Source organism: Lolium perenne, chromosome 6 (assembly GCF_019359855.2).
Source record: "Lolium perenne isolate Kyuss_39 chromosome 6, Kyuss_2.0, whole genome shotgun sequence".
Taxonomy (NCBI): domain Eukaryota; kingdom Viridiplantae; phylum Streptophyta; class Magnoliopsida; order Poales; family Poaceae; genus Lolium; species Lolium perenne.
Window position 1 is genome coordinate 204,021,764 of NC_067249.2, and position 17,851 is coordinate 204,039,614.

A 17,851-nucleotide genomic window follows, 5' to 3' on the forward strand; every position below is an offset into this window, starting at 1 on the left:
GAATTCAACCATGCCACTTCATTTAGAATTCAATCATGCAACTTAAGTTTGATGCAAACTCTCCCCTCTCTTCTCAAAACCCTAAACTAGTTAAGTGAGATGCAAGTTTGTCGCACTCTCGAAACCCTAACCCTGTAAGGTGTCGAGAGAGAAACTTGTTCCCCTTCGATGCAGTTTTTGTTTAAAAGCGCAAAATTTCCCCAGAATTTACAATGCAATGCACATCCCTTTCTAAAATCTACCCCTCGATCGTCTCTAAACCTGGGACATTACACTACACCACTGATCCTCATTTTACAGTTTTCTTCACTTATTTTTCATCCTGGTAAGTATTTCCATTTCTTCCTCTGACCTTATTTACCCAATGTGCCATGTCATAGTGTGCCATGTCATTCATGCTTCACATTATGTATTTCTCAGTTACATAAACTTGGATGAATTTAATTGAATCCTGACATTCCTTCATACAAGTGTGTCAACTAATTCCACCATCAACATGCTAAAAGGTCTCGATACTATGGGCACATATATTGCACACATATACAAATATCTGGTTTATGGGATGACATTTGTATGGGTATTTATTTTATTTATCAACTCCAAAGATGTAGCAAAGACAATTTCATAGCCCTGCAGTTTCTTTTATTCTGATTTGATATATGCATGAAAGGTGAGGTGTATTTGGGGCTAGGTTTCTCTCTAGGTCATGTAAGAGAGAAAATTGCTAACTTTGCAAACGTTGGGCACCTCTTTGTCCTTTTTCCCTGATATTGCATTCCTTCCTATTTTTTCCATCCATTAAGATAGATCCACCATTAATGAACTACAAGGTAGATTATTCAATTTTCCTTTGATATTGTCTTTCATGGCCATCTTTTTCTGAGATCAAGATTTACCTTACATGTTCGCACCAACACCTATGGTTCATTTGTTGAAAAACTTGTAGTTTTTAACACCATCAAGCTATGGTAGATATTGATGCAGCATTTTCTTACAACCTCTCCTGATTATGTCTTTAGGGAGGAATACTAACAAGTATGTCAAGGATCCATCCAACAATTTTTTTTATTAGAAATCCTGTGTGCCAACTAGGAGCAATATTCGTTGATGACTCATGCATGACTAGGATCTTTGTATTTGTGGTACATTGTCAATCTCTCACTCAAAATTCCTCTGATACTGCTAAAAAACGAATTCCTCTGATAAATCGTTGTTCTGTGGTAGTGGATATAAAGTGTGCAAGTAGGACTTAATCGAAGTAAATATTGCTATCTATTGTTCTCACAAGACCTGCTTTTGGTTACTATTCGTTCTTACCGATACCTACTTAGAATTTCTATTTGTTGTGTTGAATAAGACCCACACACTAGCTCAGTTTCTGAATACCTAAGTAATAAAATTTAGTGAGAGGAACGACGGCATGGGACACACATGGGATGCACAATCCGCCACCTCTGCACCTCTATGCCGAGGGTGCAAGGGCCGTCGTCCCAATTCGTGAGGTTAAATGGTATTTAACTATTTATATGTTATTTCATATGGATCCAGGGAAATGTTATGTAGATAATAATAATATAGAACGACTCTGCATTGATGTTCTGGGCAAAACACTAAAATTTAGAACATACTATTATTTGTGCATAAATTTATTTGTAGTTCACACTATTCGCCGGAAGACCTAGAGAATCGGTTGTACGGCTAGAGCTACCGAATAGATATCTCGACCCTTTCTTTATCTCTCTGACTTCTTCAACTCACTGGGTCAGTACAAGATTTTTCTACACCTGCCTTGCGCTGAGCCAAAGACGCATGCGGCATGCCTGTAATCGATGGGACCTACCAAGATTTTTCTACACCTGTCAAACGCCTGAATACTTGGGGTGCTTGCTTGACCTATTGACCACAGCGCGTATAGTACTACTACATTACTACTCTGTGTGAGCCAGACTGCTCTGCTTAGTAGATATAAGTGATGTTTATTTTACATCAATAAATCTATGTGAATCCTTGAGGAGAAAAGGATAATCGGATGCATATTATACATGTGATGGATAGGTCATCTACAAGTAAATCAAAGTGAAACTGGTCGTAAGGTCATTTTAGTTATAATAAGGAGATTATGCAAATGCCTACTCTTTGACAATAAAGAACTATTACTTGCTCATCGACTACAGGATAGCGGCCGCCGCATGTGACTGCAAATTGTTACATTTGTTTCTGGTGAATGACTGTTTTTCTTTTGCAGTCAACATTTATTTACAACCCTTCCCCTTTATGTATAACCATTAGCAATGACAACGACCAAGTGAAGGCTGCAATAAAGATATCAGCAACCAGCGTATTGAGAATGTGAGCATTGCTAATTATATTCTGTATTTTTACATTATATCGTGTACAACCATAATTAAATAGGTCAAATAATAAAATTGCACATCTTTGATAGTTGTGTTGATGGTAATTTTAGGCACTTTTGGATGAAGGGCAACCCGGCCATAATTTGAAGTTGACTGAGAAGGAAATGAGCGGACAGAGGCCTCTCAGGGAGAGTATATTAACCATCAGCAGGTTAACTTCAGAGACATCAAAGTTCAGGGGCAGAGCCATCTTCTTCTACCGCAAGTAAGCACACTTTTCTTGCCATTTAAGTACATTTCTAATGTACCGCTGATCGGTTACTTTCCTTAAACCAGAGTGCTTTCCTATTACTATGAGTTGGTGGGTCATATGGTTCAGCTGCGGTGGCCAACAAAGGCAATGAGATGGGAAGCTCCGGAGGTTGCAGAACTTAACAGAAATGAAACGCTGCTGAATCTGGTGTCTAAATGATTATTATAGTACTTGTGATCTGGTGAGTCAACCTACTGTGTCATCATTCTGGTATTCCATGGTGATCATTTGTTGGATTCACTCATTATAAGAGGCCTTCCCTCAATATGGTTTTTGTTGTGCTAGCTATATAGTGCACTTTGCCAGAATGAGGCATGCATTACATATCACACTTCTGGGAGGGGGCGTGCCTCCAGAGGCGAGGACTCAGGGGAGGGGGTCCTCTCGCCGGCATCGGGAGGCAGGGGAGGGAGCGGAACTCGCAGTAGCAGCAGGGAAGAGGAGAAACTCGCGGCAACGGCGGGAGGTAGTGGAGGAGCAGATCCTCTTGCCAGTGGCGGGGACGAAGATAAGGGGCGGCCGTCGACACCAGCAATAGGGAGGCAATGGAGGGGATGGTCGACGCGGCTCGACGAGGGAAAGAGAAGACAGTGGCGGAGGTTGAGAGTGTGATGTGTTCTTTCGGTAATTCGTAGTAGGGCATACACATCTCCTTTATTTTCTTCTCCACGCTGTGGCAGTGAAGTGAGCCACTTCATCAATATATACACTTCTCACTAGCCAATGAAATATATGTTAGATTTTCTATGGTCCAGCTAGCGTTAGGATTATATTAGGATTTTAAACATTATGCTTGCTTTTAAATTTTGAAAGTTTCTAATATCTTTTTCATATATGTTTTTAATTGATTATGTTGAAAAAAACATAATTTTCTCAACAAATTGCATCATGCAAATTCCGTAATGACATAAGTCTTGTGGTGTGTGGATGTTAAACTTGACGAAATATAGGATGAGAGATATTTTCTTAATATTTCTAAACATTTATTTTCTTAATATTTCTAAACCATATATCGCGTCGTTCAATTCCTGGCATAGCAGCCCAGAGACGGTGGGCTAGCCAGGACAGGGGCCAGTGTGGTAAAACGAGCACAGTGAGATAGTGAAGTCATCTTAGCCGTTTAAGATCGGATCCAACGGTTCAGAGCATCAAATCGCTGAAAGGAGGCCTAACTAGGTGAGTTTTACTATTACTCAATTTAAGTAGCTAATTAAACCACACATAGGTAAAAGGTAAAAAGCAACTTGATTAAAGACAAATAAGATATGGAAGACATGTGTTATTATATTTATGAATACTAAAGTGTTGTTTGGACTAATCAGAAAACAAGTATTCCTTCAGCTGTGTTTGCAACACCCATGTTTTCTGAGATGATAATACATCCAAAAGTAGAGGTTGTTGAGTTAAAGTTATAATGGCCCAGAACACATGTGTTAGACTTACCGCGGAAAAGTAAAAAGAAGACCTAGAACATGAAACCACGCAGATGCACAACATGATATCTTGTTATTGTGGTCGGTGTTATCATGTTGTAGTACATTACTCCCTCCGTTCCTATATATAAGCCATATAGTTTTTTGAGAAAATTCCAGAATATAAGGTTTATTGCGTTGCCCTACTTGTATGGACAATATTTTTGGAGATTTGATTAGGTTTACTTATCTTATGCAAAGTCCTCTATTAGCTCACGGCAATTACTTACGGTAACCCTAGCCAAACATGGTGTAATTTTTCCTAAATATGTGTTTCTTAATTTTCGTGCCAGAAATTATATGGCTTATATTTAGGACCGGAGGGAGTATAATACCCTGATTTGTTTTAAATTTTCATAGTGAGTTGTGAATTATATATATGTATCGAGAAATAAAATTTGAAGACCCGTGGCAAAGCACGGGCATTTTTACTAGTTATACAAAATATAATAAAGTGTCTACAAGGTTGACGACTACTCGAGGATTTCTGCATTTCTGGAGTTCTATAACTGTGTCAGTGGCCGTCTAGCACTACTAGCAAGAAAAGTATAATCACAAGTCACAATAAACCCCCAATAAACGAGGGCAGACTGGCAACAAAAGTCCATATCTTCCTTTCCAATTTCTCGAGCCAAAAGAGAGAAAAAAAAGCAATAACCTATACTCCCGTCCCGCACCGACGTCAGCGGGGACGACTCAGAACCTTCTAGGATCTTCCAACTTCCAAGCGCGATGGATCTCTGGGAGAGGGCCCGGTCCTTCGCCGGCGAGGCGGCGAAGAGGTCGCAGGAGCTGTCGCTGGAGGCGGCCAAGCGGTCGTCGGTGCTGGTGTCGGAGACGGCGAAGAAGTCCAAGGAGATCTTCTCGGAGACCGCCACCAAGTCCCGCGAGATCGCCGCGGAGGCGACCAAGCAGGCCGACCTCCTCGCCGGCCAGATCATGCACCTCGCCTCCGACATCCCCGTCCCCTCCATCCCGCCAATCTCCGCGATCCCGCCCCTCCCCTCCGCGGCCGAGTCCGCGCCCGACGCCGCCGAGCTCGAGCGATACGGCATCACCGAAGACCTCCGCGAGTTCGTCAACGGCATGACCATAAGCACCTTCCGCGACTTCCCCTTGCAAGGTGCGGCTTACTCATGGTTGGGTTTTAGGGGATTTTTTTTGGAGGCGCTGGATTGACTGATAGGATTTTGGTTGCGCAGATGAGCCGGAGATGTCGAATGTGCCCACGGTGTCGAATGTGCGTCAGGATCTGAACGAATGGCAGGCTAGGCACGCCACTCTCGTCCTCTCGGCAGTCAAGGTTTTCTATCCATTAACCATTTCAGCCATTGGGTCTTTTGATGCATATGTAATTCCATAGGGGATTGGGTCTTTTGATGCATCTATAGAGTGGTGATGAATGTATCTAGTTTCGAACAATCCGGAACATTAGAGTGATCATTATTCCTGGAGAATAGATTGATTTACGATTGGTGTTATAGTTATAGCTGACTGAACAATTAGTACATTGCTGACTAATCAACACCCGGGGAATGCCAATATGATTATGTTTACATTTCATACTTCTCACAGATCAGAATGTGCTCTAGATAAATTTCAAATGTATTTCGGTGTGATATTAGGACCAATAGATGGATGTATCAACAACACAAAGTTTTCAAAATAAAGGTTGTAAAATTGGCACATCTTAATTGGGTTTAACTTCTTTAAGATGGGTTTGCATAGACGAAAGGATAAAATATTGGGAAATTTGTGACACTTGAAAGCTAAAAGGTGGAATTGTCTGAGTTATTGACGCAACATAAGAAGGCATATCGGCCAGTGTCAAACTTAAAGCATGTGTCCTCTGATATACCAATTATAGGGTAACCAGAGGTTGAATAGAATTTTAACATAACATCAAAGAGAGGCGCATATATGATAAAAGTATGCTGGTTCAAATTGTGTTAGTGCCCATTTTTTCATGTGCTGGTTGTTACCTGTGTGTCATTTTTGAAGTGCGGTCTTTCTACTATGTAGGAAGCACTGTTATTAAGATTGCTCTCTGTTTGTGATGAATGCTGAAATGAACACTGATCTGCATTTATAATGAGTGAGCTGATTTTGTTAGTCAAATCTGACTACCCTATCAGAAGTTTAAAATGGTTTGCCATTCACCTTCGCTTCTATAGGACTATAGTTTGATGAGATCTCTAGCTCTTTTCTATTCTGTTCTTGGTTGCCACAAGTTGCTGGGCCAGTTCGTCAAGTCTCCATTGAGCTAGTCATTTATCATCATGTTAACATGCATGGTTAACCTGGTCATTGGCTCATTGCTATCCATTTAAAAAGTATCAGATTATTCTACAAGTGCCCAATTTTTTTTATTTCATTCACATTCTGAGTATTGCTATCTTATTATATCCAGGAAATTTCGAAGTTCAGATATGAGCTGTGCCCACGATACATGAAAGAGCGTAAATTCTGGCGAATTTATTTCTTGCTAGTGAACAACTATGTAACTCCGTAAGTCTTCCTACTATTTTTTCTTATTGTTAGCTCATGTTATTGCCAATGCTAATACATATTCTGGTCATTGGTCAGTGTCAAACTTCTGCATCATAAGTTTATCTAACAGAATGGATGCCATGTTGCCTCGTAATACCTGACATGTAACGGTCTTTGAGAGGAACATGTTTTATACTTTTACTAAAATGCGACATGATTATTTCTTCGTAATACACGAAATAAATATCTATCAGAATGGTTTGTTGAAAGGTGGTTGTTTCCAATTCAACCCGTAGGTTGCATATTGGGATTGGAACAATCTTTTAATCCCTAAAACCTGGATGGTTTTCCATTTACCCTCTGTGTCAAACTCGTTTAAGGCATTTAAAAGTTATTCTGATTGCTCTAGTCACAGCTCTTCAGTTTGTGAAATTCCATCGTTTCATTGACCAAATAGCACATTTGTATTTGTGAAACTTCCTCTGGCTCAATAACCTAGTAGAAGACATGTATATTGATAAATGAATCATGTTTGCAAGCAGTGATTATCTGGTTGGTGCCACTTCGTTTTGGTGTCATCACATACTTCCCATGCCTCATGCCTACAGATATGTATCCATGATAGGTAGCAGGAACAAGGATGGATCTTATAGCTTAGTGTAATACATAAATTTGAAATCGTGAGTAATCAGGCTTGATGTTTTTCTTTGTTTCCCCCGGTAGGGTCTATTGTTTTTCTAGTTAGTTAAATGGTTTGCTTTTCAAGTACTACATATTAAACAATTAGATTGAGCATCATTTTCTTGCACACTGCTGTTGATCCTCGATAGCTTATTGACTTAAATGTTACCTTAATAGTTATGAGATGAAATATTTTGAGGAGCTGAAAGTGAAAGCCGATGAGGAAAAAAATGTTTCTGAGAAGGAATTATCACAGACCCCACAAGTTACCACTTCACCAGAACAGAAAGACACAAAAGTGCCAAACAAGACGTCTACCTCATCAAGTCGAGAGCAAGATCTAGATGTTTTTCTTCTCGGAGATTTGGGCAGTGATGACGAGGGTCCTGGTATGCTATTCACTTTGCTCAGTTTCCTGTACCTGATCCATCTCATTAGTCATTAGGTACTACATGCTGCTGCATTCTTATATATGGTTTTTTTTCATTACTTACAGATGATGGTGATGATGATGGGCTAGACGATGACTTCGATAAGATAGATGGTGCAACAGTAAGTACACCTCCTTCCTTAAACCAGATACTGTCACTGGCCGAAGTTTCTAAGATGGTATTCACTCTAGGGTTTCATAGAGCTCCTGCACATTTTCCTTAATCTAGGTATGTAGGCACATGGATCACTACGTCTCGATTGGAAAAGAATCAATAGAAGAAGATCGAACAATATCTTTCTGTAAGCAAACAAAAAAGCAAAAGAAAGAGAAAACAAAATTCATGATCAACTAAGCCCTCTCGAGGGCTTGCTTAAGAATAAGAAAGAAAAATCTTTTTGAACATGGAATAAGGTTTGATCCTATTCATGGGTATTCCCTAAATATCCCATTCCAAAAATCAAAACAATTGGGAGTTTTCGGACATTGTACAGAATTCCTTGTTCCAGTGCCCACTAATATGAAGTGTGGTAATCATTCTTTTATCTGTACACGATTTCTTGTTGTGTTGCGGTATGCAAGAAAAGCATATGCAGGTGGAACCACATATCTTTGACTTTCAGTAGTGGGGGCTTGAATCTATTTGCCTTAACAGCTACCAGAGAACCTTAGTGCTCTACCACTAGGCTACATAGGTGTCTCTTCTTATGTTGTGGGAAACTTCCGAGTTTGACGTGCTTAAGGCATATAAGATCTTCTCTTTCCAGCTGTATCATGTACTGTATGACTCATGCTAACAGCACAACCCTGCTTTTGCAGGGCTTAGAAAGTGACGACGAGGATGACGAGAAGAAGCCAGCAGCAGCCAAGGCTGAAAGTGGGAAGGAGTAGCTCTGATCATTTGCAATGATGCTTTCCTTAGTATACACTGGTGGGGTTGATGATGATGAAGGCGCGAGTGCACAGCTTGAATTCCAGCTGCCACTGTAAATTAGAATGTTTACATATTTGCTGTCTCCTGATGAAGCTATGCTATTCTTGTTGTGATTGAAGTCTATAGAACGGTTACTCCTGCCCTGCCTTTTTTTTTTTGTCTAGGGTGTTTCAATTCTTCCTACGCAGTTATTCTTTAGAGCGGTGAACTAAACAGAGCCCGGATTGATTTCTCTGTCAAATAAAATACCCCTTCTATTCCACAAGAGCATTTCATGTACATATGTGTAGAATAATAGTTTGCACTCTAGTATTAGGGCGCACTGCACTACTGTTACGTTATACTTCCTTCGTTTGAAAATGTAAGATGTTGAAGTATTTTGTTTGTTCATCCACTTTAGTTTGTATCTTGTTTCGTGTGTGTAGGTATATCCAGTCTATTTTAAAATAGAGTACCTAAAAAAAACATCTTACATTGATGCTAATGTTCAATGACAGGGTATAAAAAACAATTCAAGTTGTAAATTTCGAAACAAGGAATCCCAGAGACAAAATTTACAAGTTTGTAAATAGTACCTCTGGAAATAAGATGTTCTCGTTTTACGTGCTTTTCATTTGATCAAGAATTACTTTAAATATATATAGATTGTTAGAAAGTGATTTTCAATACAAATCCAACAACACTATTTACATCAAATATAACCAAAATTTTGTTCCTAAATTTTTATAGTCAAAGTATAAACAAATTTACCAACAGTTTGGACTTGGACAGGGAGGGTCGGCCAAAACGAGCCAACCCTATTAATTGCCAGAAATTATGTCGGCCATATGTCTTGATAGCCATACAGCACCCATCAGCTAAGGATGGACGTGGCATACATAGCCAACCGACCCTTTTTGAGTTGCAACCAACGCATGCCGCTCCTATTTGTAGCCTTCCACTGCCCGCGCTTCTCCTTGCCTCCCCGAGGTGGGATTATTCAGCATCGCTCCGGTGCCGCGCGGGGCATCCAGCATGGGTGCTGGCTGATAGGCCGAGCTCTCTCTCACAATGTTAGCCAGCCCATAGCCCATGAGTTATTCCCTTTGCATTCTACGGCCCAGAGATTGCTTTTCATTTTTAGCCGTGAAACCCAGTGACATATACCGCTTCATGGAGCATAGAAGATCACACGCACACACGCTTGGTTTGTTTTTTCCGAAATGCCCACTAATCTCTATCTCTATCTCTATCTCTATCTCTACTATATAAAAAGGAGGAACTTGTTCTATTTCCTCCAGTCAGAGATTTCGTCCTATATATTTTTCATATGACCATTTTACCCTTCCACGAAAACACATACATCGATTCTCCATGATTTCAGTTGATTGAACGCACACAATAACTACATGATTTCAGCACAATCTACGTTTGGAGGTCACCGGCCAAAACTAAAACATTTCAACTTAGGAACGCCCAGAACCACGAGAATGGTTTCCATTCATGTCTCCTTTCCTTTTGCTTGCCTATTGCTATGATTTCCTGCCTACAACCACGAATCAATCAATCAATTTTCATCAACACACCAAATATCAGATCGGTACATACCATATATTGGTAATTGCCCCATATATCGCCGAGATCGGAAAATACGAACCATATTTGTTTGCCCCCCCCCCCCCCCCCCCCCCGCGACCTCTTTCTCTCCACTTCCGCCGGCCCTCATCTCTGCCCGTGCCACCAGCGAGGCAGAGCGCAGCGGCGGGCATGCGGACCACGCCTCCGCGGTCAGACAGATCAACAACGTGGCGGTGACGGTAGCAGCAATGTTATCCGCGCGCCTTGACCTATACGCACCAGCTCGCCCGCAGTTCACCACTTCAACTACATCGACCTTTCTTGTTCGCCCACACAGGTCATCAAACATAAGCAAAATTGTTGAATTATCAAAGTTCCGTTATCAAATTGCTTATATATTTCTTGCTGCAGCTCACTATGTCTCTGTTGACTTATTAGATTTTTATCAACAAGTGCAAAAATGCACCGGAAGGCTGGAAGGGGAAGGGGTAGCGAAGAGGAGAGGGAATTTGCTTTTCTAAAAAAATCAATTGTGTCCTTGAGTGACTAGCAATAGTTGTCGGGGATTTGTCTAATTCACTAATTCTGTTCGTTGTAAAAACTGTTTTCCTCCACCGTACTTTGTTCGCAGTTGTACTTTCATTTTTCCACTGCTAAATTGCAGGTTAAGGATAGAGGCTCCATTGTATTATCCTCCGGTCGCAGGACCAAGATGGCGAATCTGTTCTGGCAGAAACATCCAACAAGGAACTTCCCTGCATAACGAAGAGGGTGAATTCATATGGATACAGCGAAAGGAAGAAGAAGTGTGACTGCGCCTACATTTACGAAGACAATTCAGGGAGGACATTCGATGGAAAGAAAATATTCCGGAAAAGAGGTAATTGTCCATCCTTTTCTCGATTTACGGTCGTGTCAAGTTCTGAAACCAAGAGACTTTGCTTTTTGAGATTTCTGTTATAGAAATGTGTTTAATAGCTTCAAGCCTCATGTAGGAGGTGCAATGAGAGGCCGTGGTGATCTCAAAAAAAAAAAAAAAAAAAAAAGAGAGGCCGTGGTTGGAAGTACGGCTCTAGATTCGTGGATCAAATCTTCCCCATGATCAGTTCGAGGGCACATGAAATCCTAGAACTTGGCTAGACGTTGCCAAGATCTTGTAATTGATGTATACCATCCCTTCCACTGTCCACACACAACCTGTTGGACGACATCCTCAACATCGCCATCCAGCTCCGGCTGATCCCACAGTGGGATCTGATCATATCAGTAGGACCCCAAATCAGCACCACTGACATCATTCATTGCGTCTAAGCTCTGATCAACATTTTGATGTGTGATTTCTCATAACTGTTTGTAGGTCTGCGAATGGATCGTCCTCCGGAGCTCCTCCCGTCCGGACATCATCTGCTACAACCTGCTCATAGAAGCGTATGGCAGGAAGCGTTAGCTGGACAAGGCATAGGCTATGTACATGGCTCTGCTGGAGGCGCGGTGTGTGCTGACGGAGGACACCTAAGCCCCCCTCTTGCTTGCGTACTGCAATGCCGGTGCACCAGGCAGAAGGCGTGATCTCAGAGATGAGGGAGCACGGAATTAGTCCAAGTAGGCGCTCCAGTTTGGTCTGAACCATCTGTTATGGGGAAGAAAGTTTCAGGTTAACTGGAACATTCACTCACAGGAAGAAATGGTTTCTTATTTCCAGGCGCAAACATATACAATACGTACCTCAGTGGGCTGCTGAAGGCGAGATGCACCGACAAGGCCGTGGAGGTGTACCATAGGATGAAGAGGAACCGGTTCCGGACAAACACAGAGATGTGCACCCTGATGATTAATGGTTACGGGAATATCAAGCAACCGATGTGGGCAATGGAAGTGTTCAATGAGATGCAGTATATCGGGTGTAAGGGCATCTCCAACGGGGCGACGCATTTCGGACGGCCAAAAATGGTCGCGAGCGTCCGTTTACGTCGTCCCGCGGATATATTTTGTCTGAGTGTCCGTTTACGTCTGGGTGTGCGTCCATCGGGGCGATCCATTTTTAGATTTGCAACACATTTAAAAATATAAAAAGTAGTGCATTTTAATGCATAAAAACTATACGTGACTAGAGTACTTGCTTCCGGACGGGCCGGCACCGTCATTGCGTCGCTCCATTGCCTGCTTCTCCGCCGCCTCCCGTGCGGCTCCTATGGCTCGGTGCGCTGCCGCGTCCTGTTGCAGGCACTGCTCCAGCCTCGCGCTCGCGGCGGCATCCTTGAGCGTCTCGAAAGACTAGACGATAGCCCTCTGCTCCGTCGCCCTCTCCTCCGGCGTAGGCGCATCAAGGTCATCGAAAGACCAACATATCTCGGAGTTGGAGTCCTCTGCGGCCGCGGCGGCCGCCAGCCTGCGCTGCTCCAGCTCGGCGTCCAACGCCGCGTGGTCCGCCAGCTCCTCCTCTGCTTTCTGCGTCGCGAGTGCCAAGGCCTTGGCGTCCCTGACTGGGTCGAGGAGGTCGCCCGTGCTGTCGTCGGAGTCGAACTCCTCGTCGGAGCTCGAGGCCGGGGGAGGTGGAGTGGGAGGTGGAGGTGGAGGTGGAGGCGCGGCAGCCTGGCCGCAGCCGGCGTTGCTCATTGTGGTTGTGGCGGAGTTTGAGCGGCAGGGGAGGTTGTGCAGCGGCTAGGGTTTTTGTGGGGAGGAGATGAGATGATGGCGCCCCTGTTTATACGGATCAGAGGCAGGGCGACGGCCGCGGCACGCGTGGCAACGCCATTACTTCGTGCGCAGAGGTAGGCGACGGCCGCGTCACGCGAGGCATCGTCATTTACGCGGCCGCAAACTGCCGAAGCGACGCCTCGGCGCCAGTACTGGCGGAGAAGACGCATCGACGCTGCGTCACTGCCTGGTGGGCCAGACAAAACGTCCGCCAGACGCGAGCGGACACTTTCCACGTCCGCGGAGCGTCCGCGAAGACGCATCCCAGGCACATATTTGGACCAGGTTTGCGTCTCCATGGACAGCCCAATCACTTTGCGTCGTCCCGCTGAAGGTGGTGTCAGACGCATTTCCGGTCACGACGGACAAAAATGGTCGCTCAACGACCTTTTACGTCGTGCCGCTGGAGATGGCCTAAGGCTGACACATCTGCACCTGCACGGCCCTGGACCCCTGGTGAATGCCTTCACGAGGGAAGGGCTATGTGAGAAGGCAGAGGAAAGGTTCGAGAAGATGCAGCAGGCCGGCACGAGCCTGACGTCTACGCTTACAACTCCCTCATGGAGGCCTACATGTCATCCATCCTCAATCAATCATCCATAATTCAACTGCAATATGTGCTCCTGATTGCAAGCTTTCTATCGATGTATTGCAGCTGCGCAGGGTTTCCGCAAGGCGTGTCAGAGATCTTCTCCCTAATGCAGCACATGTATTATGGAATATATTATTTTTTCGTGAAATTTGACGAACACGCATATATTATGGAGATGTACATGTAATTTTTTTTGTCAAATTTTTTTAACACTTGAAATTATGTTTTTATGGTAGAGAAATCATACGAACGGGAACCGAATTGAGTTTCTGCTCATTGTACTACTTCTTAACCTATAGATTTTTATGTTTCTATAGTTCTGTACTTAACTATATGTGTTGGACAGGCCGCTTATCCTGCATATGAATCTTTTGACTACATCCATCAAATGCCTTAATCCGCTCATCAAGTGGCAGCTTATGGTGCCTATCATTCATTCATTCTACATACCCACCCCAGGTACCGAATCTTATGGTGCAGAAACTTCAACGTGGTAGATAGTGCAATTAGGCTTTATGAATAGAACATGCAAATATTTTATGATTATAATGAACGTTAAGGTAAGAGAACTAACCTAAGGTTGGGTAGTTGTATCCCTAGCCCACCTGAGTTTAAATCCCAGGTTTGACATCTGCGTGTCTCACAAAGACAGAATATTCTTTCAGTGAGAGGCGATGTTCCCGTCGACAGCGAGGCTTCTATGGTGACTTCGTCAATTTCAATATCCGATCTGCCGGCTCAGTCTTCCGGAGGTGATCATAGGGGTAGGGTGTGCGTGTATGTTCATAGGGGTGAGTGTATTTGCGTGTATATAAGTGTCTATGTTTGTATTGTGTTTCTTAAAAAAAAGTGAACCTTAAGGTAAGACATAACTTTTTTTTTTGCAAATAAGTAAGACATAACTGACGTCTCTCCTATTAAACTCAGTATACTAGCACCTAGGGTAAGGCTAACGGTGGCCGCGGGGGATGGCTGCCTTCTCCTTCTGTTTTGCCGCGGCGGCAGGGCCTCATGCCTTCGATCTCCGCAGCACCTAGGGTAAGGCTAACGGTGGCCGCGGGGGATGGCTGCCTTCTCCTTCTGTTTTGCCGCGGCGGCAGGGCCTCATGCCTTCGATCTCCGCAGCACCTAGGCAGCCGCCTCGGCTTGTCACAGCTTAAGGTGATACATTATGTTTGTTTGTCTAAAAGAAAGAAATTAAAAAAGTTAGCTTTCAATAACCAGTCACGATGAATCTCAAAATTTTAATATTTCACTAATTTTGAAATAATAGAAAATAAAAAAGGTCAGGTGCCAATGCTCACCCATAACACAGATAAATCGTGCACTAGAAAAATGTTCATGTCGTCCACCAATTATTCAAGGAAATTCATTAAAATGTTCATTATTTTACAAAAAAGTTCTATTTCCAAAAAAGATTCACCAATTTCAAGAAAAGATTCGTGCATTTCGAGAAATATACGTGCATTGTGAATTATATATGTGTATTGAGAAATGAAATTTGATAACCCGTGGTACTAGTCTATTAATAATCCTCAACATCGATATAGAAAAACATAAAAGTAATAAAATTTTAAAAATAGTTTTTACACCACCTAGCTACAATTACAAGCACTCGAAGGGTTGAAAGACACGCTGTGGTTCTCACCCCTCCACAATAAAGTCAGACAAAACTTGTCGTAGTAGAATTTATTGCAGTAGACAGACGGGAAATTGTTCTACTAAAGAAAAGTGTACCAAAGGTCCAACGCACGAGAGGAGGAGCCATCGCCGATAAAGAGAAGTGTAGATCAGATCAAATCATGTGGGATTCTTCAGAGACAAACATCCACGGGCCCTCTGGCAACGCTAGATGCATCACAGGAACATAGGCTAGACGGAGATGTCTTACCACCTTCACACTTTTCTAAACAGAACACAAACCCTAAATCAACCGATGAAACAACAAAAAACATAGTTTCTCGCCAACAAGGACTGTAATCCACCGCGCCTCCAAGGCCCCAAAATTACAGAAGGTGAAAGGAAGGAAAACCCTGAACGCATGTATGTCTCTCTCACGGCAACAAAGGGGGCTTACAGACACTTGGTTGGGTGAAATAGAGTCGGCACCGCACAAGGTATAGTGTAAACCACGCATGGTCTGTCGCTCTATAAACAGAAGCACCAATGACAGAGTACAGGAGTGAAACTACTCTGGCTATACGACGTACCTCTCCTTCACGTGCCCATTCAGAATTGGGATATGGTTAGTTAAACTGTCTCTAGGCAGACTCCACTCGTACACACACTACACAGAGTGACAAATGCTAACAACTCGTGATTTGTTCAGATAACTGAACTTGTGACTGTTCAGATAACTGGAAGATAAAAATGGGTCTCTGCTGTTCTGCTGGTTGTTGCCTTGTCTGAATATACGGGTGCTCTTTGTTCTTGCATCGACGTTTTTCTCCGAACTGTGTGTGCTATGTTCATGTGCTGGCGTCATCTACATTACGGTCGCCGCGCCGACTTCCGACCCGCGGAGGCAGCCGTAAACTTGGCTCACCATAGTTTTTTTTAACTACACTCTAACTCCGAATTATTACTGGTGTTTTGAATATTTTAATACAGACTACATATAGAATAATAAATGAGTGAACATATCAAAATATATCTAGATACAAATGATTTGGAAAAAATTAGAACATGTTATAATTGGTAACGAACTTATAAGAGCTTAGTTTTTCTTTCAACAATTTGTACTGATGCCTCTTTTTCAAATGGTACGCATTTAGCACCACCATATATATTTCACGATAGAGCCCGTCTAGGTAAACTACGCCCACATGTTACCTATCTACATGTATAATGCAAGATGCTTAGAAATTTTGAAAGAATGTTGTCAATGCAGCGCTTGGAGTGGCCTCCCCTTGGCCTGAGATCATGGCAGCAATCTTGTCCACAATGTACATTATGCTTAGTGTTTCTCAAACAGCACCTTAAATAATTTTCCAATTGTTTTTATATATAATTAATCTAATGGTAGTCTAGAATGATTACTAAGATATTTGTTAGACCGTAGTCTTTAGAAATCTACACTAAGATATAAACTGATCTTAAAATATACAGGAACAGACACATGCATGCTCGTATGCACACACATTTTAATTTACACAAGTACCGTAAATTAATTCTTATAGGCATGCAATTTAGTAATATTATTTTTTACTAAGAGAATTCAACTTAAGGGCACTGTTTTAGAAAAGGGGCATAAATTTTGCTCCAGATATTGTGTAAATCTACCGTGTATATCTAAAGTATATTTTTAATGGTCAATGCTAGAACTATGTATGAAAATTTTGAAAAAACACTATAACGAATACATTGATCAATGTAGTTAGTTGTGGTCAAATAGTCTAAAAAGTCAACTAGATAAATTAATAATTTTTATAGAAGTATAGAAGTTAAGTACAAACATTTATGATGATAGAAATAGGAGATGAGAAGAAGCATACAGAGGTTATTTCCTACTCTCCACAAGGTGAGAGAAGTAATCTACAACATGGTTGTGTAGTTGTTCTCCTTCTGTCCACACACTCCTATCATTAAGTAAAGGCATCAGCTGGGGGAGACACATTTCTGCTCACAGGCACAGATGAGCCCTTTTTATGCATCGTCCGTGTTTGCCCATGTCACACTTCTATGTGCGATATGCAAAGCACAAAATAGTACTATGCCAACTTTGTCGTATGTGCTACATGAATACAGTGGGCCAGACTTTGACGGTAGTTTGTGTGATGTTTGGGTCGTGGGTTCCTGAAGACATAATCAGCGAGATGGGTGAGGGCTCTGGGCATGGATTCTTGCTCGATCCAGACGGAATCGCGCTGCCGACGAAGCGCGTCGCCGCTGATGCTTGGAATCGCGTCGCCGCTGCCGTGTCTCTCCCAACGCTTCCACCGCCCTGATTCATCTCGCTGCCGCCTGGATTCGTCCCTCTCCTGCCGCCTGGAGTTGCCTCTTTCGCTGCCCGTTGCTAGCTGCAAGGTAGTTCCGCCCAGATTGCTTGTCGTGCGACTCAGGCCACAAGGTCTACACCGTGAAGAAATCATGTACTGGTAGCAATCGGCCATCAGCAGTGCCATAAATACAGCGCATGTGGTGGGGGCTGCACAAGAGAACCCTCGTTAAGGAATTGACATGGAAGTACGCCTCAGAATCACCAATCAGAAAACGTGTGTAGATGTGCCCGTGATCAAATGAGCATTTCTCCATCAGTTGGTTTCTTTTTTCTTGCGGGCAGTCGCTGCATTATGGAAAAAAGATATATTTCGATCTCCATGTATAAGCCA

The 17,851-nt window shown here is 42.7% G+C and overlaps 1 protein-coding gene, 1 non-coding gene and 1 pseudogene across 2 annotated transcripts; 2 read left to right on the plus strand and 1 right to left on the minus strand.

Moving 5' to 3' along the window:
• Positions 1-4,753: 4,753 nt before the first annotated feature.
• LOC127306334 (uncharacterized) lies at positions 4,754-8,792 on the plus strand. Its single transcript, XM_051336949.2, has 6 exons — positions 4,754-5,262; positions 5,342-5,442; positions 6,550-6,647; positions 7,488-7,699; positions 7,807-7,862; positions 8,560-8,792. Exons 1-6 carry the CDS (start codon positions 4,872-4,874, stop codon positions 8,629-8,631), a joined length of 930 nt encoding a protein of 309 aa, XP_051192909.1. The 5' UTR covers positions 4,754-4,871; the 3' UTR covers positions 8,632-8,792.
• Positions 8,793-9,444: 652 nt separating this feature from the next.
• Positions 9,445-9,572, minus strand: LOC127311026 (U11 spliceosomal RNA). Its single transcript, XR_007857519.1, has one exon. It is a non-coding gene; the product is annotated as a U11 spliceosomal RNA (small nuclear RNA).
• An 848-nt stretch (positions 9,573-10,420) lies between these two features.
• Positions 10,421-17,467, plus strand: LOC127310094 (pentatricopeptide repeat-containing protein At2g35130-like; annotated as a pseudogene).
• The last annotated feature ends 384 nt before the right edge of the window (positions 17,468-17,851 follow it).

Bases quoted from the DNA above. Each gene is read 5' to 3' on its own strand.
- LOC127306334 (XM_051336949.2), top strand. From the start codon at position 4,872: ATGGATCTCTGGGAGAGGGCCCGGTCCTTCGCCGGCGAGGCGGCGAAG. The intron at 7,700-7,806 runs GTATGCTATTCA...CATTACTTACAG, and splicing joins CAGTGATGACGAGGGTCCTG to ATGATGGTGATGATGATGGG. The intron at 7,863-8,559 runs GTAAGTACACCT...CTGCTTTTGCAG, and splicing joins ATAAGATAGATGGTGCAACA to GGCTTAGAAAGTGACGACGA.